The sequence below is a fragment of the Platalea leucorodia genome (assembly GCF_965183815.1).
Source record: "Platalea leucorodia genome assembly, chromosome: 8".
Classification (NCBI taxonomy): domain Eukaryota; kingdom Metazoa; phylum Chordata; class Aves; order Pelecaniformes; family Threskiornithidae; genus Platalea; species Platalea leucorodia.
Window position 1 is genome coordinate 47,090,164 of NC_138830.1, and position 27,901 is coordinate 47,118,064.

At 38.4% G+C, this 27,901-nt stretch overlaps 2 protein-coding genes across 4 annotated transcripts in view; both read left to right on the plus strand.

Moving 5' to 3' along the window:
* Positions 1-193: 193 nt before the first annotated feature.
* On the plus strand, positions 194-19,512 carry TERB1 (telomere repeat binding bouquet formation protein 1; the record flags this gene model as incomplete). The annotated part of the gene is given in 21 exon segments (XM_082319076.1): positions 194-611; positions 2,341-2,399; positions 4,258-4,368; positions 4,558-4,686; positions 5,160-5,291; positions 5,749-5,809; positions 5,907-6,022; positions 6,161-6,283; positions 6,777-6,929; positions 8,079-8,210; positions 9,640-9,765; positions 10,769-10,926; positions 11,400-11,761; positions 13,060-13,150; positions 13,154-13,166; positions 14,452-14,544; positions 15,914-16,084; positions 16,573-16,653; positions 18,126-18,239; positions 18,630-18,742; positions 19,285-19,512. Coding segments are annotated over 20 exon segments (2,541 nt in total). The 5' UTR covers positions 194-611; positions 2,341-2,365.
* Positions 19,513-22,476: 2,964 nt separating this feature from the next.
* DYNC1LI2 (dynein cytoplasmic 1 light intermediate chain 2) overlaps positions 22,477-27,901 on the plus strand; it is a 28,821-nt gene continuing 23,396 nt past the window's right edge. For 2 of the 3 annotated variants that reach the window (XR_014228985.1, XM_082319697.1), the window contains exons 1-3: positions 22,487-22,657; positions 23,577-23,650; positions 24,073-24,189. Coding sequence is in view for 2 of the 3 variants with exons in the window: in XM_082319697.1 (XP_082175823.1) it covers positions 22,563-22,657; positions 23,577-23,650; positions 24,073-24,189 (286 nt within the window). In the remaining variant the exon portion in view is untranslated. Of the gene's footprint in view, positions 22,658-23,576; positions 23,651-24,072; positions 24,190-27,901 lie in introns of all 3 variants that reach the window. The other variant, XM_082319698.1, reaches the window with a different exon arrangement.

Sequence of the window (27,901 nt, forward strand, 5' to 3'; positions counted from 1 at the left end):
TCGCTCCCCTCAGGCCGGCGGGCGGCGCCCGGGGCCGCCTTCGTGGTGAGCAGAGCACTCCCGCCGCCGGATCAACAGGTACCTAATCCGTGCCCCACTTCCCATCCTCTGGATATTTCCCACCCTTCCCAAAAGCTGCCAGAAGAATGCTTTTGCCGTTTCATCTTTAGACTGTTGCCCCCCCTCCCCCCTTTCTTTTTTTTAAATCTTTTACATGTTCTTTCCTTTTTATATTTGGGAGGATCTGGGGTACTCGTTAAGACTTCTACTTCAAAGTCAAACTCTGAAAATGAACTATAAATTATACATGGCTCATTTGAGAGGGCGGAGGGGATGGGATGAATGCTAAAATAGCACTGGAAGACTTCAAAGGCCTGTTACACTGAAGAGCGTTTCTCAAAAGTTAGCAGATGCATCCTGAGCTGCTGGTGTGAATTTTGGTTTCAATGGGGCACCAACAATCCAGACGTCTTCCATTGTACGGGATTTGACCACTGGGTTTTGGAAAGGAAGAACAGCCCTGAGCCCGGCTGTTTCCATCCTGGTGTGGCCGCGCAGGGGCGAGTGGCAGCCCAGGCCCCGACTGACGGGACGCTCCCGACCGCCTCCAGGTGAGCTGCGCTAACCTGCGGTGTTCGTCTCTCTGAATCTTCAAGCCGTGTGCTCTAATGCTGCTGAACAAACGAATATATCTGCACTTTTTTTAAGACTCTTTTTTTTGAGGTTTGAAGGGATGTTACTGCGTTGCTGTCCATAACCGGTGGGGAAGAGGTAATCTGGTTTCTTTTACATGAAACATTTGCCAGAAGTCTGTTGCAGCAAATCCTGTTACTTATCTTTTCATCTTTGCCCTGTGATGCAATAACAGAGTTGAGCTATTTGCATTTTAATATAGGCTGGCTTGTAAACACTACTTTGTGTACCTTCTGTATGTTGCAAAAGAAAAAGATCTGGTTAAGGTCAAGACACATCTTTCTATAGTGTTTAAAAAAAGCGTGCTTCTTATATTAAAGGCTCTTTAATTGTATAAATGTGTATTTAATTAAACTTTACTGAACTGAGATTAGCTCCAAAGTGAGCTCATTTTTACAGCCTTTCTTTTGTTAAGGAACACATAAGTAGTTTTTGTTTTCTTTTAGGCTAGTAGGGTGGTATCAGTAAGGGCAAAAGAAGGTGAGGAAGACTTGCAAGATTTCCACTATTGTGGCAGGGTTAGATTTGCAAAAAATAATGAAATGCATATATATTATCACTTCTGAAACGGTAAAGGAAGATGAACTCTCTTTAAACTTTCCCTCTCAAAACACATGCTTCACCAATGCTACTGTAAGGATCCATATGGAGCATCTGAACTAATGGAAGCGGCGAAGGAATGGGGACAGTCAGTGACTCTAAATGGAAAGCAGGGCTGGCTGTCTTCATTAAGACGACACTGATATTTCTTAGAGCCTTTGCTCTACTTTGGAAGGATAACTAATCCATTATTAAGCTGGATTTATCACTGATTTAAAGTTTCTACATGGAGCTAAATAATTTTTGACAGATTGAAATAGGTTACTGTGATGCTTGCATCAACCTTTTGTGTTTGGGACTTGGAGCATGGTTAAAGGACCATCTTTCTGCTTCCAAACCTGATTCCACTCTGCTGTTCAATTAACTCTCAAATGCTGGCACATTAGGTTTATGTAGAATCAATGGTGTGGGTTTTTCTGGTTTACATGGTTTGTGTAATGTGATAATTTCTTTGGTGAACTAAAATAAATTCTTAGTTTAAGAAATAATGTCTCAGTTCATGCTCATTGTCTTTGCTTTTATCAATACCAATAAACCAACATAGTTACGGTTTAGTGGCTCACTGAGTAGCGGTAGGAGGCTGAATGTTTTATAGTGGATGTCAGATACTAGATCCTCTACATAACATTACTTGGTGATCTTACTGCCAGCTGTTGGGTGATGACAAAGTTGGCAACCTATTGTAAGGAAAATTGGATCAGATTTATTGTGATAAATGAAACAGAGCTAGGTATATTTTTAATGACGGACATTTTTAGTGCCCCACAATGGTAACATGATATCACCTGTTTTCTGCAAAATGTTAACTTTCAAAAGATAACAACACAATAGTTACAAATGCAGTGTTACTATAAAATACTCTATTTCCAAAGGAAATCTTTGCCATGCAAGAGCATATTAAACTCCGTGCGTGTCAGATGATAGAGTAACACCAGAAAACTGGAAAGAGTGTATTTTAAGAAAAATTATTTAATTTATACTGCATATGATGCTATCAATACTACTAATCTGAACAGAAAACAACACACTTTTTCCTTGCCATTGTAGAACAAGAACAAAGAGGCAATAAAAAATGGAACCTCAAAAGGTGCAGAAAAAACAATGTGGTAAGATACCTAATATAATTTGTCATTTATTATCTGCATCAATTTTACAAAGTTTTAGTAGACTGTGATAGGTCTGTCATGGGGTGGTGACCTGTCAGGGAAATACTCTTTTTCCTTGTTGCCAAATTTTTTGGATTCTTTATTGGATAGCTAAAGGGCAAATCTAATGACAAACTTTCAAATAGTAAATAATACCACCACAAAGTAACTTTTTTTTGCTAATATTTACCCACATTTTTATTGTATTTTAACTTCTTTAAGAAATACTAAATCTTAAAAGTGTTTCAAATATACAGTATCTGCTGTTACTGTTGCAAATAATTATCAAATAAGGCTTTTTATTATACCCAAAAGACTAAGAAACAGATTTTCAAAGTTGTTTACCTACCTAGGGTTGTATGTAGGTGCCCAGAAAATCCTTTTGTTACCTTACTAACCTAACAACCTGATTCAAGATTCTAGCTGCTGTGGTAAGTGATTAAGTCTTCCGTAACTAAATATCCTATAGCAACCCTCAGTAAGTTTGCAGATGACACCAAGTTGGGCAGGAGTGTTGATCTGCTGGAGGGTAGGAAGGCTCTAGAGAGGGACCTGGCCAGGCTGGATCGATGGGCTGGGGCCAATTGTATGAGGTTCAACAAGGCTCAGTGCCGGGTCCTGCACTTGGGTCACAACAACCCCATGCAGTGCTACAGGCTGGGGGAGGAGTGGCTGGAGAGCTGCCTGGCGGAAAAGGACCTGGGGGTGTTGGTTGACAGCCGCCTGAACATGAGCCAGCAGTGTGCCCAGGTGGCCAAGAGGGCCAATGGCATCCTGGCTTGTATCAGGAATAGCATGGCCAGCAGGACCAGGGAGGTGATAGTGCCCCTGTACTCGGCACTGGTGAGGCCGCACCTCGAGTACTGTGTTCAGTGTTGGGCCCCTCACCCCAGGAAGGACATCGAGGTGCTGGAGCGTGTCCAGAGAAGGGCAACGAAGCTGGTGAAGGGTCTGGAGCACAACTCTGGTGAGGAGGGGCTGAGGGAGCTGGGGTTGTTTAGTCTGGAGAAGAGGAGGCTGAGGGGAGACCTTATTGCTCTCTACAACTACCTGAAAGGAGGCTGTAGCGAGGTGGGGGTCAGTCTCTTCTCCCTAGTAACAGGTGATAGGACGAGAGGAAATGGCCTCAAGCTGTGCCAGGGGAAGTTTAGGTTGGATATTAGGAAAAACTTCTTCCCCGAAAGGGCAGTCAGGCACTGGAAGAGGCTGCCCAGGGAAGTGGTTGAGTCTCCATCCCTGGAGGTATTGAGAAGATGGGTAGATGTGGTGCTTAGGGACATGGTTTAGTGGTGGACCTGGCAGTGCTAGGTTAACGGTTGGACTCGATGATCTTAAGGGTCTTTTCCAACCTTAATGATTCTACAATTCTATGATAAGCCTTGCTTTGTTGGATTCTTTCCCTATTCACTCTGCGATTTTCAATTGCATTTTCACTCTGAATATTTTCATAGTTCTGTATTATTCACTGAAATACACATAATGCACCTTGTAATTGCGAATTTAGTATTTAGTAATTTACAGCACATTTACTAACAGTTACTAGTAATTAAAGGCCAGAAATATTAAGGGGGGGCTGTTACTTTAGCAAAGGAAATCATGCTCAAATAACAAACTATGGAGAGGAATATTTTTAGGTTAAGTATGTTTATTATTTAGAGATGGATAGAAGTGGTGTAGCTCCATTTTTTCTCTTTTTTTTTTTTTTTTCTTTAAAATGCGTATACATACTACATTTTTGGGCAGGTTTATTGTAATACTAAATAGATTAATAAAAAGAAGAGATAACAATTTTCATGAGTTTTTTTGTGTTTGCTCTTAGATATGAAAACAGATCTGAACTTACTGCTTGAATGTCTTAAATATCAGATGGACTGCCCTGTATCTCAGAAAGAGGCTTTGATCACTATTTATTCAATTTGTCAACAAAACAGTAAGAAGTGTTTTTCCTTAGAAACAATGCAATCATTTATGTTCACAACATATGTTAAGCTGGTTGTCACTGTAAAAAAAATTGTCGAAAGGATATAAGGCTTGAGAAGTTATAAAATCTTGGAAGGTTTTCATTTTTACAGAGAAACAAAAGCGAAAGTTTAATTTTTGTTCTTTTTTTCTGTTATAGGTGAAGCAAGCGAATATTTTCGAGAAATTGGTGGTTTGATGTTTATAAATGATCTTGCAAAGTCAAGTGTTCATTGCATAGTAAAGGAAGCAGCTTTATTTACATTAGGAATTATAATAGAGAGTAATGGTAATATTATTTGTATTTTTGAGTGAGTTATGATCCCATGTTATTACTTCTGCTTGTGCTTTGCCTCCATTATTTTTTTGTCTCAAAAAATCGGATTACAAGATTACCAGCTTGAGCAAGGGGCAGTAAAGGTGCCACTGTTCTGCTGTCCATCCACAGATTTGAAGAAATAATCTTGGTTTTGTTTTGATTTGTGTAGACAGCATGTCTTTATGATACCAGACAGCTGTACTACTTCTCTTCCTCGGCAGCAAGTATTAAATCACTCATAGGTTGTTCCAAAGTTTGCCTAGGTCCTGGCTGGTTTAGAACGGGCTGCAGGGGGAAGCCCTCAGTCACTTCATAGTCCTGTTTTGTCTCCACTCACCACATACTGGACGCAACTCAGACTCTGGTTAACTGTATTACAAAAATAATTTAGGATTATCAATGGCTTGCTTTAGAACTTAATGGCTTTTATTTTCTGGTTTCAGTTTATTGTCAACAAACTTTGTGTACTTCTGCATTGTTTGAAGACCTCATTTTATTTTTAATTAATAAGGATTCTGGTGTGAACTTGAAAAGAATGTCTGTTTATGTCATCTTAGTACTGGTTTCAAATAATAGTAAGTTGGGTTTTTTTTCTGCATTAAAACACCACTTTTTTTCTATTTGCCAATCTGCAGTACAGAAATTCAGAACACTCAATAAGTAATGTTTTGGTAAAGTTAATTTATAAAGATGAATGGCTGCATGTAACTGAACCTCAATTGTGTAAGCAGATCATCACTCACTGGGATTTCCTTAAATAGCAGGAAGTGTTTTAATTCTAAAAATGAAATTATAGTTTAAAAAAAAATATAATGCAAACCAATGGTTTCTGACAACGTATAGAAAAAACTAGACGTAGAAAGAAATGGAACATTTTTTGCCAATGTGTTGGTGTGATTTTTGTATTTGTTTTTTGGGGGGCTATATGCTTAGGAAATGGAAATAGAATGTATATATGTAAATTAAACTTGACATTAAGATTTTGTCTCAAGTTGCATGTGTCTTCGGAGTCGTGTGTGTGTTCTTTTTTAGAAAGTGGGCAAACCTATGTCAGAGATACAGGCTGCATTGGTCTTCTGCTACAGTTATTCAGGTAAACAAACAGTTGCAATTCAAACAGAAAAATGATAGACCATTTAGGACTTAAGTTTGCTTGACTATTTGGGACTTGTTTCCATTGTTCTTAACAGAACAACTCTTTCCACATCTGAGATGAATCTGTCAGATGAAAATACTAATCAGTGCTATCAGCTGTGGTCTTCAGTCTGCAGTACTCTCTGTGCCTGTGTTAACAATCCTCAGAATGGTAAGTGTTGCTGTTAAAATTGTGAAAAAAGTTTAAAATATTTCTCCAAAGTGACAACAGTTTGTTTTCATTTTTACGGTTCAACTGAAATTTCATATTACATTTTGATTTTGGGGTTATTTGTTTTTACTTTTCCAGAAGATAATCAAAACATTTGCTGTTCAGTTTTTCCATATGCCAAAGAGTGGCTTGAAAGTTGCACAGAGCCTGAGATAGTTCGTCCTATTTGTTCATTTGTTGGTCTCACAGTTGCAAATAACTGTAAGTGTAGCTCAAGCTTTAAATAGTTATTCTTTTGTAAAATAAATTTAATTGGATAGTTAAATGTTTGATTTCTTTTTGTCATTATCTACAAATTCATTTGCTGTTCTTCCAACTTTTATTCTGAAAACTATATTCCACCATCTTTATTTACACTGCCTTGCACTTAAGTCCACAAATAGCCACAAACTGACTACATTTAGTAAGGTCAGTAAAAACTATTTGGAAGCTGTTTTGATTAAAAGTATTTTACAAATATAAGCCATTATTACATCTCTGAAAACAATGACTTAGGTAGAACTCAGGCATAATGTTTGCCCTTTGTGTGCATGTATTAGGGTCAAGATTAATAGATATCTAACTTCTCTTGTATGGGTGGAAATGTAATGATTAATACATGCACAGAAAAATTGTGATGAGCCTAACCGATAAAATGCTAAAACAATTTGCAACTTGTATTATTTAAGACACATTTTTTTCTTTTTTCCCTAAGCATATGTGCAGAAATATTTTGTTTCTGTTGGGGGCCTGGATACATTAGCTAAAGTTCTCATCAAGCTTATGCATGATTCCTGTACGAGTCACTCAAGCACAAAACTTGCAGTAGTAGTAACAAAGACTCTGGATGCCTGCATTGCTAATGACTGTGAGTGAAAAGACCGCTACTGTTTTTTATGTATGGCAATTTTAAAATGCAATTTTTAAAGTCTGGTTTTGGTGGAAAAGTGGTATGAATGGACACTAAATGGCAATTAAGTTATATACATCCCACTTGATATTGCGGATTTTTTTTAAATTCAAATGTGTATATAGGAAATTGTTCAGTTTATCTGAGATGGGTTATTTTCCCATTGTTCCTAAAATAAATATAGTGAAATTTAAACTATACTGAAAATTAACAATAAGATACTAGAGCTAGTTTTGTGTAAGTAAAGCTGAGAACTGGGTGTGGCAGTCATCTTGGATCCTGGAGTTAGAGCTGTGTTTCTGTAGGTCTATGCCTAAGCTAATAGGCTTTGTAAGCTTTAAGAGGCTTTAGTAACTCAGGCATGGAGCTGAACAAATGTGGTATGTCTGCGTAACGCGTCTTTACTCTCATTTGCTGTCTGGATAGTGCTATCCTAATGAGGTCTTTGTGTATTCCATCAGAAGATTTTGAGAAACCTGTGAGCCTGATGAATCTGTGCTGTTGGCCATGATTATTATATTTGACACTTCTGCCATAAGTGCTCACTAACGGTAGTTGAAAAAAGTTTAAAAGCATATACCTGCACTACTTTTGAGCCTAGTTTCAAAGAAGTTGGTACGTGACAAGACTAGGTTTCAGCATGTATGTACTAGCAGTGGTGTTCCCAGTGTCAGGAAGAGGTTGCCCACTACCAGAAACATTTCTAGCTCTTTTTGTGTCAGGTAGACTATATGTCAAATCTTATTCTACTCTTTCTTGCTCTATTCCGGAGCTGATAAAGGATGTGGAGAAACTCAGCAGAGGTCTACAAAACTTGCACATTGCAAAGCCCTTGTTTATCAGATCTTCTGCCACATCTCTATACAGCACAATCTGGGAGAAAGGGCAGTGTTGGATATGGGGAGTAGCATGGGCAGAATTACTGCACCAGGAGGGATGTGGTAATTTGAAGTGTTAAAATGAAAGAGAGAGGAGAGAAGGACTGTGCAGGCCCAAGGCTTGTGGAGGTCTGTAGAGTTCCCTTGAAAAACAGCATTTTATACTTGTGTGATGCCTATATACTTACTCTCTGGTTTCTTTTTCTTCAAATTGTTTTTAACATAATAGCTGCCATGGGTGTTGTCTTGACAAAGTATCACACTGTGTCAGAGCTACTGAAGCTGCTGTCCAATGACACTCTGGATACAGGAGAAAAAATTAGTATTATTCTAACAATTGGACACTGTACTGAAGTTTGTGGTAAGATTTTTTCTTTTTTTTTTTTTCTGTCAGTTTCTGCTAAATTCTCATACACTAACTACTTCAATGGTGTAATTTCATCAAAACTGGAACATGAGTGAAAGTTCTATTAAATAATGTAATACTAATATTCAGAAAAAAAATGTTTGCTATAATGTTCCATCTTTAAATTTTAAAACCTGTTAGCAGATAGTATCTTTAAGAGCTTAAAAAAAGTAGACTATTATGCAAGAATTCAGGGCTGGGCTTAGGTATCACAGGGTAAAATTAATCCAGACCTGAAAACTACTACAATACATACATACCAAATAAGTCTTTTTGAGCTCTATTTTAATGGACCTTGATATATACAGCTTCTGTCCACTGTTTACATAGCTATTAATTTTTTAAAAAGCTATATAACGGTATTGTTTTTGAAGTAACATAAGCAGTAGGTAACCCTGAAATGTTTTTGCCAGGCTCCTCAGGGCTTTCCTGAGTGTATCTGGTGAAAATGTAACACTTAATTTGGTGTTTTATGGTAGTACAAGCAAACAGAATGGCAAGTTGCAAGATACGGATCATTTTTTATTTATACTGTCTTTTCTCATGTATGTTCAGACACACAAGAAAAAGGGATTATGTTAAAAAAAATCCTGATTGATTATCATCCTCTAAATGTCAATAACAAGTTCAATAGTTAGCTCAGTAGGTCATAAAGCTGATGTTTTAAAAGATACTTTTTCATAAAGAATTAATTGAAACAAAGCTTAATGGAAAATGTCTTTCAAATTGAAATATGATTAAACCAACAGAATAAAAGTTTCCCTTAAAACGTCAACACTGACAAAATAATCATATTTCATTTGTTGATTCCATTGTTTTATTAAGTTTAGACAACAAAGAACTATTTTTAGAAAGTTGTCAGTTTTATGAATCCATACTGCAAATCAGATCACAATAAAAAAATTGAGCTAATTACATAGTTAATGAGGAGGGACAGATTAGCTAGACCAGGATTAAACTAATTTTATTAGATTTTTGCTAATTATAAACTTTAAGCTTTTGATACTTTTGCATCTCAAGGCTTACATAAATGAAGCGTATATACTTCAGGAGTATATACCAGAGGAAAAGAAATACAGAAGCCATAATTCAAATATTTTAGGCAACAATTAAATGAGTTTGGATTTCTATCCTGTAACTTGTCTCAGTCCTCCTTCAGTTTTCTTACAAGAACTTTGAGCTATGGTCAAATCATCCTGTGTGATCTAGAGCGCTTCTGCTGCAACCCAGGTAGCAGGTCATTACAGCATGCTTGGATCCATAATGAAAATCTCTTTTTCAGAATTTCCCTGAAAGTTACTAATATTAGTTTCTAAAATTACTGTAAGATTAAGTGTGCATGTGCTGAAACCAAACTATGTTCCTTCACAATATCCTATTTTAGAAGAAAACCAATGTGAACTGCTCCAGAACAATGGTCTTCCGCTTATGATTCAGGTATTAACCGAGTCTCAGGATGAGGAACTAAACAAAGCTGCTACTTTTGTGCTGCAAAACTGCAAACAAATGAGTAAGCTTACTGTTATTGCTTTAAAAATTACAGAGATGATTTCCATCTTTAAGTTCTGTTGACTTTCTAAATTATTTTAACTGTAGCAGCTTTGTAATTCATTGTACTCCAAGAGATGTTTGTTTTCTGCAGAAAAGTTGCATATTTGCCACCATGGACTGATTATGGCATTTGGGCAGAAAAAAGAAAAGTAAAAATTGAAGCGATGTTGCAATAATGCATTTGTGAAACCTATGTATGTAGGGCCAGTTCTTAAAAGCTTTCCTGTGTCTAAATTATGTGCAAAATATTAACGTTGCCATTTAACATGCAATTGGTACTCTATTCCTGGGTATGTACCATTGTATATAGAAAGTAAACCAGTAGATAATCAAGCCTGAAATCACCATGACTACAATTATTTTGCAATATTAAAAAAATCTTGATCTTTATTTTTAAGTAGGCTATATTTTGAAGTATCCTATTTAAGTTTTTTGTAATGAACTGTGTAATACCACTAGTGAAACAGAAAGACACCTTGTCCTTTAATCTCTAAAGCATGGAAGGTATTATGCAATTGATAATTGGTAAAAAGCATGTATCTACATTTTTGTACTGAAAACATAACTGAGAGTTTTGTTTAAGATTGAAGGGGTGTGGTGATTTTCAGTGTCCATTAATATGGAGTTGTTTTAAAAAAAAAAAAGAGACTCATACTGGTAAAGGACCTATAGACTTAGGATTAAGTGCATGATAAAGTCATTTTTAGAGCACAGCATCTTTGTGTAAACAGCTTATAGTAACTATAATTGCAAGTTCACCTGTTGTAATTGCAGTTTATATTTGAAGCATATTAACGTTTATGTGTAAGTGTAAATTAAGTTATATAAAATTATTATTCAGTGGTTATATTTTGCATTAAATTATTGGGGCTGTTCCTCAACATACTAAAATGTAATAAATAGTTATTAAGGTGTTCATTGATAAAATTTGGAATATTAATATTGTTTTATATTTTATAAAGCTGAACAATTGTCCCTGAAAATAAATGATAATTCATTAAACGTGAACAATGCAGAAGAGTTGGACGTGCAAGTCAGAAAAAGAAGTCTACAAGACTACTGGAAGAAAGCAAAAGAAATTTTACACAGAATAAATTTGATTGAAAAAGAACATGATGAGGTTGGCCTATTTACCAAAGTAGGATAAAACTAAGCAAATTTTTCCAGAGTTTAGGGAGAAACAGAAAGTAAACAGGCTGCCCAGGGAAGTGGTTGAGTCCCCATCCCTGAAGGCATTTAAAAGACGGGTAGATGTGGTGCTTAGGGACATGGTTTAGTGGTGGACTTGGCAGTGATAGGTTAACGGTTGGACTTGGTTGATCTTAAGGGTCTTTTCCAGCCTAAATGATTCTATGATTCTAATAGCAGCAAATCCATTGCTTCAGCCTGGAACTATCACTTAATAACTCCCCCTTCAACACCTTCAGCAGCACTGCTGTCTTGTTGGCTCTCAACTCAGTCAGGGGTTTTTGAAGCTTCTCTGCAATTTGCTTTACCTTCAGAGTTAGACTGGTCTATCCTAGTTAATCTTGTTACTAGATTTAATATTTTCATAGAGCTCATAGAGTTGCTAACTAGTATTTTTCAATACAGGAACGAGTGCAAGGAAGAGTATTTGTAGACAGATCTTCAGAAGCCAATATTGAAGCATCAAAATACCATGAAGTGAATCCTGCTGATCCAAAAACTTATATAGAAAGACCACATGAAGAAGTACATTGTCCTCAGTTGACCTCTAAGTCAGATGATCAGGTTCTTGCTCCGTCTGTAAATTCTTCTCCACTGAAAAATGAAATAGTGAACCCTATGGATCCAGTAAATGCTTCTACTAGACAAAGTGAACAGAGTAATATTCCATGTTCGGTTAATGAACTGCAAACAGACAGTGTACTTCAAAGTCACAATATAAATGAAAAAACTGCTTGTGTAAAAGATCAGTCTACTCTTCAAGTAAGGTAAGTATCTTACACCTAAGCAGAAATACTACGTTGCTTTTCTTTAGTAATTTCCAAATTGAATGTCAGACTTTTGAATTACCTGTTACTAACGATGTCTTTTTCTTCTGGTGAAAATATGTAGCCTTTTGGTGGCTCACTAGAGAATATTTTGTGGAAGTGTTTTTGACATCACAGATGAAAAATTATAGACGTTGTAGTAATAAAAGCTTCTGATCTTTTTCTGTGAATGGTAGGCTTCTGATGGATTGTATAGAGCGCCTGTTACAGGCCACGTTCTGCCTTCAACATAGGGATGAAACAGCATCCATAGTTTTTGCCTCAAAATTCTCACTGATTCAGTAGATCAAGATTTGACCTATTGGTTTGGATGAAACCACAAAGCCTCCTGTAATATGCACTCACTAGGAAGACAGCAGTTACGGAACTGCTCTGCAAAAAATTGAAATTGGAGTGCCTACAAACTAGGGAAAAAAGCTTCACACACCCCCACCCCCCGCTTTTCTCCCCTCATATTCAATTGCTTTCCTGCGTGGGAAGAGAAAGATACAGCCTTGTTTAGTCATTCACTGTTCTCTTGCTTGTTGCTCTCACACCAATGCTTATTTTCCTCTTTTTCTTTTGCTTCTTATGGTTATCTTTCCTACTGATAAACAAAAAATTAATTATAGGCAACTTGCAAGGATAAATACAGATTCCGTTATCTTGAATTTATATCTGGAATATCTGTCAAGACAGGCAATGACAGAGTATAAACAAAACTGCGAGTTCCACATTTTTATTGTGCTTTTTTTATGTGGCTGGCTGGACCCTGCTCCTATGCAGTTTCCTTGCATGCATTATATTGTAACTTTGCAACTACCACAGAAATTATCAAGAGCCTGGGATATTTTCCATGGTACATTCAGGTAAATTTTACTTTGCTGCTGATCAGCACAATTTCACAGAGCTTCTTTAGTTGTTGTTCTGGCCTCTGAAACAGAGAACTATTAAGAAATTAATTTTCTGCTGGAAAAAAAGGTCTTTCCTTGCATATGTGTTTGTGTGAAAACAGGAGTTACCCAAGCATAACCATGGATTAGGCTCCTTGCTCCTGCAGCATTCAGAAGTAGTCAATGACAGAAAAATGTATGATCACCATATCGTAGGAGCATGTTGGTTGCATAAAAGTTAACCAGTGTAAGAAAAGAAGAAAATCGATTACCTTTTAGAGTAATTGCTACATCCAGTGAGGGCCACAGCATTTTGAAGACCTTGTGAAAGTTTTATGTGTACTAAGTAATCTTTACGTGAACGGGAATTGCAAATGACTCTGGAAACCAGCATCCCTTGAAAGCACTGCATTCCAAACGCTGGAACAGACATTCTGAACAGCACTGCAAGGAATGCTAATCACAGATCTCTGGTAAACAGGTTTCTAACACACAGTGATTATATGCTGGATACTACCACCCCAGTAACTTGGGATAATTAGAATAATTTTTTAGAGTTTTATCTTTCACATATTTACTGTGGTTATTGTTTTGCCTTTGGAATGTGTGTATTAATTTACAGGTAAATGTATGTTGTGAAGTTTGATTATTTTTTTAATTTGTTCACATTTTGATCTTCCCAGTGAACACTTATTTAAACAACCAGCAGAGATTGTTAAAAATATGAAACAAACATGCACATCAGGTACAAATAGCTAAACATATTCCTTTCTTAAATAATTTTGTTCTTAATGAGATTTTAATTAGCTTTGTGTACTTTTATCACTACTTTTTATCAGATGTTATACATCACTATATGACAAAGTATATTATGTATAATACCCTTTAACTGTTTGCATAGTTTTGGAATTTTATATTGTATACAATTTTACCAGAAGAATATATTTATTCTGCTTTTCTTCTAATACATATTTTAGCTTTCTTTTTTAACTGATTTTAACTGTTCAAATTAATGTGTCAGAGATAAATGTTTTAAGTTTAGTCTGGATGCAATCCATATTGAACAATGAAAGCCATTAATAGAAAATGCGTAAGGATGCTGGTTTTGTTCTGTACTTGTAAGATTTGGGATAGAACCTACCTGCGAGAGCGACTTTTGCCTGAAGCTATTCCTACATGTTGAACATGTGTTTAAGATAAATGTTTTTCAGATTTGCAGTGATCTTCTTAGTCTGATATATTTATTTCAGAATTGGGATCTCTTCAATCAAATCTTTATTTGTAATTTAGTTTCCCGTTAATTTATAAAAATTATTCATTAGATTAGTATTTGCCAGAATGGTAGCTTTACAGGTGACCAAGCTGATCTCCAGGTTATATCTATTTAAATGGAGAATAACTATTATTCTAGTACATCACATTTTTCAGCATCTGATTCCAAATATAAATAAAGTTTATAGGGCTTAGTTAAGCAATGTAAGTTTACAGGGTTATTTTGCTGTGTTCAAGTTGAAGTAATATGCTTTGGGAGAGGGATGAAAAAGCTCTGAATTAAATATAATTATTCTGGATTTACAAAAATATAGATGCGATCCATTTAACTTCAGGAATTTCATTTGGATTTTCTGCTGTTATGTAAATTAAACTTTAATAATCTACAAATAGAAAATACAATTGAATATAGGTATGCTGATGCACGATTACCATGGCAAAGGATAGGTTGCATTTTCTCAGTGGGTTTTTTCCCTCCTAATTTAGATCAACATTCATTCTACTCAGAGATGACCAAGAAAGAAAAAACTACTTCAACTACATCTGCATCCCATAAAATGGCAGATTTAAGGTGTTTAGGTAAATATTATCTTAGGTCTTTCTTTCCTGAGTCCATAAAAGAAGCCTTAAAGAGTTAGCAACGCAGTAAGTGAGCTGACATTACAGAAACTTTAACACATCTATCCGATTACCTATTCTGTAATTCTTAACTGCTTCCTTTCCTTTTTCTGCCCCTAAAATAAAACATAAATATTGAAATAAAGCTTACATATTCCAGTTTTGGTCTATGTATCTTTTCTTAATGTGGGTTTACTAACAGCATATACAACAACTTAAAAGATGACACGCTACTTACAAGGATACTTAAGAGTGGGTGTTTTCCTCCATTCTCTGATTGGAAAGAGGGAGGAACAACATGTAGCCCTGCTCAGTTCCCTCATGTATTCCCCTGCTATGCCTCCTAACTATTCTGCAGCTCTTCTCTTTTCTCTGCCTTACTGCTATTAAGTACAGGCAGTCAGTTTTATAGTAATCCATGATTGCAGCCCTCGGTTACCCCATCTGCTACTTCCTGAACACGGTCTATTAGTAGGTTATAAGAACGCTGCTGGTACTAAGGATGTGTAAGTGGATTTTGTAATCAAGCCTGTGTCTCTTTATTAAAAACAAACCAAAAAAATCCCAAACAAAACACCAAAAGCACAAAAAAAAAAAAAAAAAAAAAAAAAGGCAGCCCATAACCCACCTTTGAACATCGTTTAGGCATATGAACCTAAGTTGACAAACTAAATTCAACCTGAGCTTTAGCACTGCCTTATCTTAGGCTAGAATATTGCAGATGTGTGCCAGTGCCCTTCTTATAATTCCTCACAGTGCAGAAGTTCCTCAGCTGATGTAACGAACTGTGAGAACATCCAAGAATAACTAAACCATAAATTACCCTAGGAATGTCCTCAAAAACAAACAGGAAGTCTTCCTGTGAGGAAATTCATACCTAAGCTAGACTTATCATCTATTCAGGTTAATACAGATACTTGTTACAACACAGAGAAAGTTTCAAAGTATAGCAAAGACATCTTTTATATTTTGGCTCCTGGATAAATGTGCAAAGGGAACTGAGGCCCCTTTCTTCCCATCCCACTGATTTTTGCTTCTGTAGAGGATCCATGCCTCATTAGTACTTCCAGAGTTGAAATGCAGTATAACTTGGTCCCATAGGTCATGCTGAAAATACTTTTTTTGAGAGAGAGAGAGAGCAAGTACAAAACAAGAAATAAGTATTTTCAAGAAGATACATAAAAGTGTAACCTCTTTTGAGATGCATATATGGAAGACTGGAGGTCAAATTGTAGATCATAGCGAGCAAAATAAAATGCTGGACTTTGTGATGCCTTCCATAGTGTTTGTGCTTGCTGTTTCTACAATATCCTACTTTTTGTTTTTCCAGGTTGTACAGCAGGAGGACTGTCCTTCAATAGTAAAACCTTTACCAAGATGTTGCAAAGTTGTCCATACCAGTGTGACCGTCACAAAGTCATTCTAGAAGCTGAAGAAAGATATAAAAAGGAACTTCGCAAATTGGCTGCTTGTAACAACAGTAGATATGCAACTCATGAGAGTAATTATGATTTTTTTTTTAATAGTTGTAACTATTGTTTTAAATCGTATTTAAATTCTGAACTTTTTTTGGTCTGATTCTGATTGTCCTGCTCTTGTAAACTCACTCATTTGATTTTATTTACCAGTAATGTGTACTAAGTGAGGTCAGAACTAGATGCTTCTGTTTTGAGGATCTTGTGTATTTCTTGGGAGTAGTGATATATCCTCATGATAGGCTTTGATGAGACTCTGTCCTGTTTGCCAAAGTTAGTCAAGTACTAACAGAAGGGAATATATTAAGTTGAAGTAAGTGTGAATGGATGTATGACATCATAACAAGGTCATTTCATTCTAATATTACATACTTATGGATGTAAGAGGCTTGTAATTCTTAATGAATTAAATAAAAGCACATCCTATATTTTTCTGGTTTAAAGGAGGCATTTTGAAAATTAAACAGTTATTACTTACTGGCATTTGTACTGGTGTCCATCTTATATTTTCCAGGAATACTGCTGACCCCAGTGAAGAAAAAAAGACTGCATACGGAAATATCAACTTTTAGGAGCAAAAAGGATAGTTTCCAAAGTAAGGGCTTGGTTTGGAAAATAATGCACAAAGCCCTTAATGTCTAAGCAATTATTTTGCAGGACTTTACCACGGGAGGCTGTGGATAGGGAATTATGTTTTGGGTTTGTTTTTTTTTTCTGTGGATTCTGTGAAAAATCTGTATTTTAATAGGCCAGAAAATGCATATTCTGTAATCATGAAATTGTGTTATGCACATTAGTTCACAACAAAGCTATCTGGCACTTGCTTCGTAGATACTGCTTTGAATCCTGTCAGGGTTACTTCCGTGCCATCTGCTCTTTTTCAGTTTTGTGGCATTAATTTTTAAAAGGGAGAGGCATAGTCAGCATCAGAACACAGTACGGCTGCCTGTTCCTGGATTCAGCATCACACTATTATACAGTTATGGCCCTGTTACCCTATTAGACCTGTTTCTGTTCCTGCTTGGAGCTCTGCTAAGGACTTGGGTCTCTGTGTGCTAAATAGCTAAAAGGGTAAACCTTAACGTGTACAACAATACTAGAGCAAGTAACTGAAAACAACCGATCAGAAAATTAAGTACAGGAGTACTTTTACCTGTCCTCTATTATGAGGTGTTGAATAAGATGTTATTAACAGGGTAGAGATGGAAAAGTGAATATAAATTCCACCAGTTTCTGCAGTGCAGTTTAGGAACCCTGTGTTTACAGAACCATCAGTTGCCCATAAAAACTGGTATTCTTTATAATACACAGCAACTGTCCATTTGTAAATAGCAGAGTACATATCTTTTACAGTATTTTATTCTGTAGCAAAAAAGTTAATGGTTATAATTTTTTTCCTTACTCTGCAGATACATATTTTTTACATAATTCACAAGGAATTTTCTTCAGAATGTGGTGTTTGTGGGTACATCCTGCAGAGCTCCAACTACAGTCATACATTATGACATTCATCAGCTAGTAACCAATACTGTTTCTTATGATTGATGACCAGAAATTTTTGAAGTAGGCTGAAGCAGCCCTTTAAATCAGTACTTAAACTCTAAAACATTAATACTACTTTAAAAAACATTTTCTTTTCAAAAATCAGCCCACCCATCAGGAATTTATTTTTAGTCTCTTATTTCCAAAAAACTTGTTTACATTGTTATTTTATTTAATTAATTTCTGCTAGAAGCTAGTAGATTAATATTTTTTATTATTCTCCTCCCCCCCTTAAGATTCAGAAATTAATTAATTTGGCTATGATAGCCATGGAGGTCTTTTAAAATTTAAAAAAAGCACCCAACTTCATTTCGTCTCACGAGCCCATTACACTAATATATTACCTTTAGCAAGTAAACATTTTCTAAAGTAAACTGAATTTTTCAGTCTTTCTTCCAAGACCAGATAGTAGTATGGCTCAAAAGATGGTTCTCTCTTAAATTTTAATTCCTAAAACATTACCTGTGTTTTTTTTTTTTTTTTTAAGAAAGATGCATAATGTTTTCTTGTTTGTTTTTTTTTAAGATATTCTTTTGACTCCAATTAGAAAAAACAAATCTGATACTTCAAATAGAGATGAACATAGTAAAAATACTAGGTTGATTGACGACTATAACTTGATACCTACGTATGAAAAGTGTGAGTATTACCAGAAAGTTAATTCTGTAATAAGCATAACTTAAAGATCAAGTTTTGCATTTAGGTCAGGGCATTGAGAAAAGCACCTGTGCTTGCTATTGGAGACGAATGGCTAAGACCTTTATCTAGATATATTCTTGTACCTTCAACCGTAGTATTATTGATGTTTGAGTTCATTCCTGTTATTTGCTAGTTGCTTCCAATGCATAAATAATCCTCATGTGTTAATGTCAATGATGAGAAAAAGATGTAACGAAAATGTTACTAATAAAGCAACATTCACATATTCAAGTTCATTAGAAGAAGCGTCCCTTTACAACACTATATTCAGTTTTACAGTAGATCTCAGTTTAAAGTAACTAAGAGGTGGCCTTGTTCACACTTTCATAGCTTTCCAAAAAAACCAAGATGCTAACTTGAAGAGACAAAGAGTCAAAGAAATGTGCAACCAGCAATGTCAGCGCTTAAAAGAAAATTGCAAATACTCACTTGACAAAGATGAGGTTAGTTATGCAAAGCCTAATCATACACTCATGTATTTATAAATGTCCAGATAAAATCTCTGTGAATTGCATAATTTCGTTTTAAGTCACCTTTAACAGGAGCCCAGTAGCAAAGTGAGCCTTATTAAAAAATATTCCTCTCTGGTGATTCTACTCCAGTCACACTGATTTATTCCTGAAGTGAGTTAAGCATTTTTCAACTGACAGTTCTTTCTGAATAATGGATGCGGAGGTATGCTCTTTCCTGCACTAATGAAAATTTGCATAGTGTAGAAATACCAGAAACCTAAAGGAATAAACATACTAAAGGTATAAAGTACGTAGGCACGACAGAAATGAAGGTAAAGGTCATGGAAAAATACTGTATTTCAGTAAGTGGGTGACAGTGAAGAAATCTTGAAGAACCACTGTTATCTTGACAAAGCGATCATTTCTTTAGAACTACTTAAGATTGTATTGTCAGTAATAATGCGCTACTTCCAAATGTGAAATAGTATGTAAATTTACATATTTTTTAATTACACCAAAATAAATATTTGCAGAACAATGAAACATATTCCATGGGCGTTAACACAAGAACTTTAAACAAGAGAAGAAGAACCCGAAAAGATTTCACAACTGAAGAAATTAACTGTCTTTTGAGTGGAGTAAAAAAAATGGGTAATCACTGGAATTTAATTTTGTGGTCTTATCCATTTCAGAAAGGACGGACAAGTGTTGATCTTTCCAAGAAATACTACAGGTTACAGTTGCAAGTAATCATGATTTAATTTTCTACTAATCATATATGCTGTCAGCTCAGTTTTCAGCTTTTGACCGTGAATTGACTTGCAAAAAAACAACAGGCTATCAGAATTTGCACCCCATGGGATTGTGCTTTTTGTCAGTTCAGTGCTGTGCACACTAAGCGCTAGAGTGCTCTCTGATGTAATTCAATTGGGGCTTGTGCTTGGAGAGAGAGAACTAAACTGGGAAAATATTAGAGAGCCTTTGAACCTTCCAGTGCCACCTGACAGGATACAAAGAGGATAAAAATTTCAGTTAAGGACTCTAAATGAATCACTATGTTTATTAGTAAGTTGATACTTTCTCTGCTCAGTCTGTTTTCTGGTGATGATTTGTGAAAATCCTTACACAGAGATGCCCTCTATGGAGGGCGTAGATAGCACTTCTGCTGTGCTTTGGAGATGTGTGGGGGCGTTTAGTGGCAAGCATTTTTCTACTGAAACGTTTTCTAAAGTTGTGCAGTGTTTTGTGTCAACGCTTGTCTTGATATTTTCTCTTTCATCTCCATTTTATAGAGGCAAGAAAAAACCAAAGATCATCAATAACATCTTTCAAGAGTATTTTGGATTTTGTTGCAGAATGCTGAAGAACAGCCTTATTAATAGTGAGGTATTGTCACAACAATACAAGCCCTGAGAGAATTTAGATTGGCTTGGACTCATGTTTTTCAGTTATAGCATTCACTGACAGAGCTGTTATGCTTTGTAAATTTAAACTACATGTAATTGAATACGTTTGTTTTTTTTAAAGAATGCTAACATAGCTAACAAAATCTTTATCAGTAAAATTTATTTTTTTTAATTTAACCTTCTTGAACATTTGATTTATGTAACATTCAATTTGACTTTCTGTTTGAATGTTTTTGTTTGCTTTATACCATTTGTAAGAAAAGGCTGTATTACTAAAATGAATATTTTATGTCAGAAACTGATAAGTGTTAATGTTGTGTCTGAATTTGTTTCCTCTTAATCAGTGAAATGTTTAAAGCAGGTAAAATATTTTGTCATGCGTTTAATGTGCTGTATGTGCAGGAAAATATATCTGTGACAGAAAACACCGAATGTATGGTTAAACACTGCGGCATATAGTAGGCGAATCTTACGTTGGTACAGTAAGTACATTGGAATAGAAAGCTCGTGGAAACCTCAGAACTTCTGGGTAGCAGATGTAGTGTGTGGTTCAGCTGCAGTAATTCTTGACTGATATTAATGACCGGGGTCACGTTCCTGGACCTACATAAAATACTTCAGTGTTGAACTAAGTAGAATGCAGGTACTGATAAAATTTGGCTTCTGTTTACAGTTGGACGTTTTTTGGTGTATTATTGAAGGAAGCGAGCAGAACCACCGTTTCTGCTAATTACACAATTTTTACAGAAAGCTTTAATGAAAGCCTTAGTAACTTGATTTTTCAGTGATAGCCTTAGTATTTAATTTGTATTTTTTATCTATTCTGATAAAGGAATGATTAATTGGTAGCTAATTTATTATGGAAAAACTTTAGTTACCTTATTAGCACTAGGCTTTCACTACGATGCAGCTTAAATGCTTAAAAACAAGCAAGATAACCGAAAACTGAAAGACTTGCAGTAAAGATGATGCCAATGATACAATAAATAGGTCTTCTAATATTTTCACCTGTTGCACTCTGGTTTTTATATTATTAAAATATTCAAGCATCTATAAAAGATGTCTTTGAATGGAGCTATTCAAAGCAGCGTAGTTAAATATTGGCATATGTATTTGCAGAATAGGAGCCAAAAGGACTACGGAGGAGTGGTACGCACAGCAGGGAGAGTTTGGGCTGTTACACGCTCTGCAAAGGATTTTTCCAAGGACTCAGAGCTTGTCTAGGCAAGCTGCTATTTCATCTATTGACTGAATGTGTATTAGTAATCTGTATTATTCTGGCCTAAATATATTTCAAGTGGAGAAAATATGTCTTGACTTGACACAGAGTCAGAACATCACAATGCTGACAATTTACCTAATCTTAGGTATAATTTAGGTTGGAAAGGACCTCTGGAGTCCAGAATCCAATCTCCCTTCTCAGAGCAGGGCTCATTTCAAAGTTAGTCAAGCTGCTCAGTGCCTTGTCAAGTTCTGAAGATCTTCAGGGATGAAATTCCACAGCCTCTTTGGGCAACCTCTTCTGGTGCTTCAGGTACGCTCGTCATGCGAGTTGCTGAAAAAGGCATCGCTAAAACACGATTGCGTAACCCAGAAGGGAAGAGTCACGGACTAGAAGCCAGCAGAAACCTGCTGTGTGAACTTGTGCAAGTCAACTCATCTTTTTCTCCCCTTTTGATTGACTCTACAATCTTGATAATCGTATTAATTTTCTTGCCTAAAATGCTTTGAAATCCACACATAACGGGCATCATAAAAATATAATTGCGTAAGAATAATTAAAGCCATTTCTAGGCCGCACAGCACAATATTTTAGCACTTTGAAAAGCTCTACTAGAAGAACAGAATTTACTGGCGGGGCGTAAGGATTTGGGTGGCAATTACAGCTTGCTTCAGGAGGAAACCATCTAAACCAGGCCCTTTCCCCTAAATGCATCGCTTCGTCCCGCTGCCACGCCACGCAGGGCGCCCCGCGCCCCGGGGCAGGCGGGGCAGGGGCAGGGTCGGTGCCCGGTCGGTGCCCCGGCGCGGTGACCGCCCGCCCTCCGCCCGGGACGGCTCTCGGCGGGCGGCGGCTGCGGCGGCGGCTACCGGCGCTGTGCCGCCGGGCGGCCCCGCTGCGGGCAGCGGCGAGCGCCAGGGGGCGCTGCCGGCGGCGGCCCCACCCGCGGCGGGAGGCGCCGCCCAGGGCGGGGAGCGCGGCCGGGGCTGCCCGGGCGCCGCCTGATCGGAAAGCGGCGCGGCCGCGGCGGGGAGCGGCGGCGCGGCCGCGGGGCGCAGGGGGCGGCGGCGGGCGCGGCGGGGCTGGCGGCGCGGGGCGCCCGCAGGGCCGGGCCGGGGAGAGGGAGGAGCGGGGTCCTCGGCGGGCCCGGGTGAGGTCACTCTTTGTGGCTGCAGTTGGCAAGATGGCGCCGGTGCTGGTGGAGAAGAAGCTGCTGGGGCCGGAGGGGCCCGGCGGCGCCGAGCTCCCCAGCGAGGAGGAGGAGGGGCAGAACCTGTGGTGAGCGGCCGCGCCGGGCGCGGGGGGGCGAGGGGGCGGGGGGGGGGGGGCCGCGGCAGCCCGGCGGCGGAGGCGAGCGGCTGCTCTCGGCGTCCCGCGCCTGTCACGGCGGGGTCTCCGCGCTCTGCCGAGCCGCCTCGGCCCTCCCGCGGCGGGCGTGAGCCCCCGCCTCGGCCGGGCTGGAGCGGAGCGTGCGCCCCGCTGGGCCGGGGCAGGGGCGGCGGTGGGCGCCGGCCGCGGGGCCGCGCTCGGGCCGCGCTGACAGGAGCGGCGGGCGGCGGCGGCGCGGCACGCAGCTGCCGGCGGCGAGGCGCCGGGGCCGGTGAGGAGCGCCGTCCCTCCCGGCTGCGAAAGGCCCCGCGGGGTGCGTGAGGGGAGCCCCGCGCCCCCATCAGCGAGGCCAGCGCGGCTGCGGGGCGAGGGAGAGCGGGGTGCGGAGCCGGGGGGTCTGGCGCTGCGGGACGGGCTCCAGGAGACTCGAGCGCTTGTTCTCCCCTCGCTTATCTCTGTGTAACGCTGTTAAAAATACTAATAATGCAGAAAAATTGTGTATAAAATACAGTAATGGATTGTGGGAAGGGTTAGTCATCAGTTGAAAAGTAATCTTTTGCAGTAATGTGACTTCTCATAAAGGAGAAGAACTTAAGAACGTGTTACTGCATGTGCCTTACAAATTATAAAAGCTTTTCTCAAAAAGGTGGCATACTTTTGGTCTTTCAAAATGAACTTAAATCTTGAACTGTAACATCATATCTGGTTTGTAAACAGAATGAATGCGACTGGATTGGTCTGTGCGGATCTGCTGAGCTCATCAGTGCTGTCAAATGGGCAGCGTGCGGGCCGTGTGTGTGTGTGAGCGTGCGTATGTGCGCACGGCCGTGCGCACGTCGGTCTGACAAGAACGGTCCTGTTTTTCTAGGTCCTCAATACTGAGTGAAGTTTCTACCCGGTCAAGATCTAAATTGCCATCGGGCAAGAATATTCTCGTTTTTGGTAAGTAACATATGCAAGCAGTTGGGTGGTTGGGGGTTTTTTTGTAGAAACAAAGCGTGTTTAAAACAATGATGTGAACGAACTGACATGACAGTTTGTTAAAATTAGGTTACGTTATATGATCTACGGTATTATTGTCTTCAGGCTGATGGTTTTACTTTCTCTTTGGCTTATGCTGTTAGATTTATAACATTTAAACAAACTGAATGTAATACAGAATAATTAAGTGCTTCATTCTTATTGTCATGGAATAAGCCATTGGATTTAGCTGGAATACTTGAAAGAAAACAAGAAACAAGTACGGTCCAAAAATGTACAAAGATACTTCTGGTTACTTAAGTGTGTTTTGAAAAATCTTCTCTACAAAGTTAGAATTAATTCTGAAAGTGTCTTTTTTTTTTCCTGTAAAAACTTACTGGCAGGTGATGATGGTTCAGGTAAAACCACACTTATGGCTAAAATACAGGGAGCAGAGCATGGCAAGAAAGGAAGAGGGCTGGAATACTTGTATCTAAATATTCATGATGAAGACAGAGACGGTAAGTTAATTTTATATGTAACTTCTGTAATTAAGCAGCTGACATTCTTTTTTTATAACTGTGGTTTCATCAGTGTGCTTTGGTTTACGCCCAAGTAGCTGGTTCCAGCATTGTTCTGTGTGTTTTAGAAGCTATATCAATTTCTTAAAAGTGAAATGCGTTTTACATTCAGTGTACATTCTTCCTCTTGCCCTTCTTACAGCTTGACCTGTGTGTGAGGAAAAAGTACACCTGAGCAGCCTGCAGGATCCATTTACTTTTAGGGTAGCTATATTTGCTGATGTTGATTTATTAGCAGGTATACTGTCATTTGGTATGACTGCTTGATAAGTATAGAAAGTAAGTGATACATCCATGGGAATTTAATTCTCAGTATGGATTTCTGGGCGTGGGGTTTTATTGTTTTCTTGTGGGGGCTGTGTGCGGCATTTTGGTTAACTGTAACTGAGATGTTTTGTTAGAGCTGAATGAGTGAAGAACAGAACTTAAAATCAGAATTAGCATTTCCTTTTCTCAAATAGGAGCTTGTCTCTTTGCCCCTTGTCTTTCTCTTTGTTGCCCTTGATGGTTGCTATTCTCTACTATATGGAAGGTCTAATGATTAGAATACTCCTATTTTTAGGGAGGTTAGGGACAGGAAGAGATGGGGAGTGAGTTCATTATCCTTGCTCCTAAATCCGCCTCTGCTTGTCTCATTTTGGGCAAACTGCTGGAAGTTTTTGTGTTAGTTTCCCTCTTCAAAAACGGGGAATGACAGTCTTCCTATTCATTACTTGCTTCTGAGTTTTCAGTTCAGAAAAGGGAAGCAATGATGGTGGTTCATCCATGTTCCTGAAAACGAATGAACTAGGAAGATCCTGTAATGGTATTTTGGAAATGGAAATGTACCGAAAGCTTGCACGAGTGATTAAGTACCATATGTGACTGGTTGTTATGGAGATTGGTCCTGCGCTCACATGGTAATAAACTGTCTATGGATACTAAGTTAGGCACAATTAAAGGATGAGTACATTGCCTGTGCCTTCAGTGGCCACCTAATCTTGCAGTTCCTAAAAATCTTTTGTGCTGTAATGTTAAGTGCTGAGCCATTCTCGGCTTTTTGAGGTTCTTGGTTTAAGTGCTTTCTCACCGTGCACAATCTTCTTTAGTGCTACATAAATACTTTAGGGGGAAAAAAAACCCCTATGATTAGGAGTGTTAAGACAGCCTGTGACATCGGGCTTCTTCCAACATCAAAGGAGATGGTATTATAAGCAGAAAAATGTTTGCTGTGCTATTTTTCCTGGTGCTGTCTATCAAACCCCAAGTATGTCCCTACTTTGGAAATATTTTTGGGGCTATTCCTGAGTATCTGGAAGTGATAAGTATTTAAGCTGATTCGGAGAAGCCTGTCATAAGAACTCAGGCAGCATTAGCAGGGAAAAAAGAGACTTTTTTGACTATCGGACTCAGCTGGAGAATTCAGGTCTTCATGCATCCGTTTAATGGATATGTTAGGATCTAATAATACATGCCTTCTTCCTTTCTGTCTCATTAGTGTCATCACCAAGCAAAATAAATAGCAAAGTGGGTCAGGACCTCCCAGCGGGCAAAGAGAACACTCTTCCTTCTCTAGGACAGGTTTGGGTTTGTTTCTTTAAGCTCTTTGCGTGCTTTAGATGTCTGTATGCTCAGATACAGATTTAGGAACAAAGCCTTTATAACCCACAATTCTTGGAAGCCATAAAGAAACCTAAGATAGGCATGCAGGAGCTTGCTATCACATATTAATTTTTGAGGGTATCTGCTTTTTATTATACCCCAGCCTATTCAAGACCAGCAAAGCACAAGGATTTCCAGGGGTGTCAAATCAACACTGGTAACCGAAGCTCTGTAGTGGAGTGAGAAGATCTTTTCGACTTCTTTCCCAGTGCTAGAAGAGTTCTTTGCTCTCTTTGCCTTTTTCTTCTTCATTTCAGAAGAGCTTACTCTGTCCAGGAGAAATATTTGGTCATAGTGCTGAGTCATTATCTACCTCCCACCTCCCTTTGGAAATCTTAAGAAAAATCTTCTGTGTTGCTTCTTCTCCCCCCCTACCTTCCTCCTTAAGGGATATTTGAATTTGGCTCCTCCTACATTTGAAGTAGAATAACTCTAGATTGCTAGGTGCATATCTTAGTTTACAGTTACTTTTGTCTTTTCACCTAAAGATTAGATCAGTGATTGAATTGTTCTTTTTTTATAGGAAAGTTAAACAAATGCATAGAAAACACCTCTTTTTTGAAGAACCCCTGTGGCTAATACAGGTGCCCACTAGCTTTTTGGTTTTCACTGTCATCTGCTTGTTTCTTGGCAGTGGCTAATACCTAGCTTGGATGGCAAGATACACATCACTGCATTGGTAGTTAGCTGGTTCAGGTCTCTTAGATGTTAGTTGTTCAATTTAACACGCAGTGCTTTGGTCCCTAGGTCTCAGGATAACCTAGAAAAAGTTCACTACTGAATCTCTACCTGAAAAATCTGCTTCCTAGCCTACTGTCCCAAATTCTGCCTAGGCTAAGGCATTTGTTCAAGAAGAGGTTCGGGGACGCCTGAGAAGCAATCCTGAGAGAGAGAGAGAGGATTCTCCTAGATCATTAGCCCCAGGTACAATATCCTTGGAGTATATGGCTGCTTCTGCATACATGACACGATAGTTCATCCGGATGAAAGCACTTACAGCACTAGCTGTAAAGTTAGCTCCAAATATTAAATGACCTTGGAGCTCAGGCCCTAGAGTTCTCTCTTAGTGGAATTTCTCAGGGAGTGTGGCCAGTTTTAATTTTTTGCCTTTCTTTGTGATGAGCAGGTGTTTTGAGTCTATGCTGGTTAGTCTGCTTTTGAGAGCTGAGAATCTTAATTCGTAGGAGGTAGAAGAGAGGCTCTGCATAATTTTGTTAAAGGATATTTATTTCTAGAGTAGCTTTCAGAGTCTCTTGCAGTGATGGGGCAGAGTTAAAGTGAGGACATAGAGCAAGACAGTGAGACAAACTACATCGACTGGTTTTGCAGCGATACTGTGTGGGTTGGCTGGCCATTATAAACATCATAGAGAACTTTCAGTTGAACTGCCTCAGATTACAAATGCAATACAGTTGTCCTGACTGTGCCAAACGTGCCAGTGAAGTAGAGCCATTCTGTTGTTACGTTCTTACTTGCAGCAAAATCAAGTGGTCTTGGTTTTTTGCCTCAGGTTTGGACTGGCCTCAGTCATATCATATGCATATTCCAGTTGAACTGGTTGTTCCAGATTGAACCAAGTGCCTCTGGTACACTGGTTTCTAATGGGAAAATTGTTTTTTTCGTCACCATCTTTAAAGTAGTTCTCTTGAAAATTGTATTTCCCTGTTCTGTTTCTCTTCACAGCTTGGACGAGGGCTATCTAATTACCACTGATACCTTTTGAATAAATGCAGGAGATGTAGTTACACTTCACAGAATCAGCCATCTGCGGTAAAATTCACTAAAGCTGGAAAATCTTTTTCATGGCTAAAGGGATAATGAAATATTGACAGGATTTAGAAATGTAGTTTTAGGAGCTATTTTAGTAGTCCTTAATAAGCAGCACCTGCTTTCCCAACATGATCTGGTAATTGTTTGCTCTGTTTTGGTGTCTCATGTCATAGCCACTGTGAAAGGTCCAGTTAACATTCACATCATATGACTAACTAGGAGCTTCATGTGGTGCTGACAA